This window comes from Frankliniella occidentalis, unplaced genomic scaffold, assembly GCF_000697945.3.
Source record: "Frankliniella occidentalis isolate FOCC.00 unplaced genomic scaffold, Focc_3.1 Scaffold50, whole genome shotgun sequence".
NCBI classification, from domain to species: Eukaryota; Metazoa; Arthropoda; class Insecta; order Thysanoptera; family Thripidae; genus Frankliniella; species Frankliniella occidentalis.
The window spans coordinates 914,395-916,399 of NW_026267180.1; the positions used below are offsets into that span (position 1 = coordinate 914,395).

At 59.6% G+C, this 2,005-nt stretch overlaps 1 protein-coding gene across 1 annotated transcript in view; it reads left to right on the forward strand.

Annotated features, from left to right (window-relative positions):
- Nucleotides 1–5: 5 nt before the first annotated feature.
- LOC113205157 (beta-1,4-glucuronyltransferase 1) overlaps nucleotides 6–2,005 on the forward strand; it is a gene marked incomplete in the record, with an annotated part of 13,936 nt that continues 11,936 nt past the window's right edge. The window contains 2 exon segments of the mRNA XM_052267352.1: nucleotides 6–128; nucleotides 956–1,948. Coding sequence (XP_052123312.1) covers nucleotides 6–128; nucleotides 956–1,948 — 1,116 coding nt within the window.

Below are 2,005 nucleotides of genomic sequence, written 5' to 3' on the forward strand. Positions count from 1 at the left end.
CCGCCATGCTGGCGCGCCGCAACTGGCTGCTGCGGCTGTCTGTCATCCTCAACGTGGTCATCCTGCTCTACTTCGGCTCGCACTTTGCCACCAAGAATGGAGCCGTCGTCCTCATTGAGGAGCTGCAGGTGAGGACCAACAAGGCCCGTGGGAAACGCGCGTGGTACATTCGGGACATCCACATCATACTACGACCTTCCAGCAAGAAGCAATCACTGTGAAAAATAGTTTTGTAGGTTTTCGGGAACATTTTCCGTAAACCATGCCGAAAAATTGCAATTTTAAAATGGTTTAAAATAACGAGCCGACTACAACGCATCGACTTGAAACTCACCGTCATAAATTAACAACGTTTGTTGATAATAGTAAATTATAAAATGTTTGTAAATTTACGAGGTTTTTTTTCACATTGATAAGAACGAGAAGACGATGGCAAAACACTTCTTTTAAAGTCTGACACGATTTTCACGACATTCAACGGTTACTTTTGCGTGTTACTGTAAGCTTACTGCGTACCGCTAACGCCGTGGTCGCCTAGCGCCTGCTAGCTCGCCAAAACTTTACCACTTCTTTTTGTTTGCCAAAGTTTGGTCACTTTTCTAGCCAAAATTAGGCACAAGAAGCGGAGAAAACTTTTGGAAAGTTTTGGCCCAACGTATGCGATTACGGCGTTTTGAGTGACCGTAAGGCCAGCACCCCGCTATCGATGGCGAATAACCTCGAATACACCATCTCACTATCCGCAAACTAACTGCACACACTAATATGTCGTGGACAACAATTCGTTGCACGTTAAAGTGATATGCGCGAAGCGCGACCTTGGAACGCACGGACGCCATTGACCATAAAAGACTGTAAATATGACTATATTGCATCTAATTTTGAAGTATTGTGCCCTTAAATTCCGGTGCGCACAGCTCCCTCGTATCTCTAACGGCCGACCTTCTCCTTTCAGGCGTCCGGCCGCAACTTGGCGTCCATCGACATGCCTGCGCCGCCCCAGACGGACGGCCCCCAGGCCAACGACATCCTCCCCCCGGCGCCGCCACCGCAGCAGCCGCAGCAGCAGCAGCAGCAGCAGCTGCAGCAGGCCACGGTAGCGGACGGCGCGCCGGCCGTGGTGGTGGCGGGCGGCAGCAACCCCGACGAGGGCATGCCGCCGCCCGCGCTGCTGCCGCAGGCCGCCGCGCCCGCCGCCGACCCGGCCGTGACGCCGGCCAAGGCGACCAGCACGACGCAGCAGCAGGCGCAGCAGAGCGAGCCCACGGAGAAGACGCTGCAGGACGTGATCGCCTGCCACGACCGCAGCATCGAGCCGCGGACGGCGCAGCGCGGCGACTACTGGGTGCTGTACAACTACGTGCAGGCCTCCGAGTCGTACCACTGCTGGGAGAGCGTCACGTACACGACGCACGCCGACTACACGTTCCTGGACAACCTGTCGCCCATGCTGGAGCGCTGGCGCGGGCCCGTCTCGCTGGCCATGTACGCGCCCGGGACCGACTTCGCGCCCACGCTGGAGGCCATCCGCTACGCGCGCGACTGCGGCTCGCCGCTCGTCGCCAAGCTCGTCACCTTCCACGTGTTCTTCGGCGCGCGCCACGTGCCGCGCGTCGTGCCCCGGCCCGACAAGGCCACGCTGCCGGCCGCCAACTGCTCGCGGCCCGCGCCCTGGACCAACGTCACGGCCTCGGCGCTGTACAAGGCGCAGAAGGGCCTGCTGTACCCCGTCAACGTGGGCCGCAACATCGCGCGCGAGGCCGCCGCCACGCACTACCTCCTGGCCTCGGACATCGAGCTGTACCCGTCGCCGGGCGTCATCCCGGACTTCCTCGAGATGATCCGGCGGCAGGACAAGCCCCTCGCCAGGCCCAACCCCAAGGTGTTCCCGCTGCCCATCTTCGAGCTGGAGGCGGGCGCGGTGCTGCCGCCCAACAAGAAGGACTTGGTAAGTGCGCCAGCTCGGTGCCATAGCTCGGCGCCAGCCCCGGGTAGGTTGCTCACA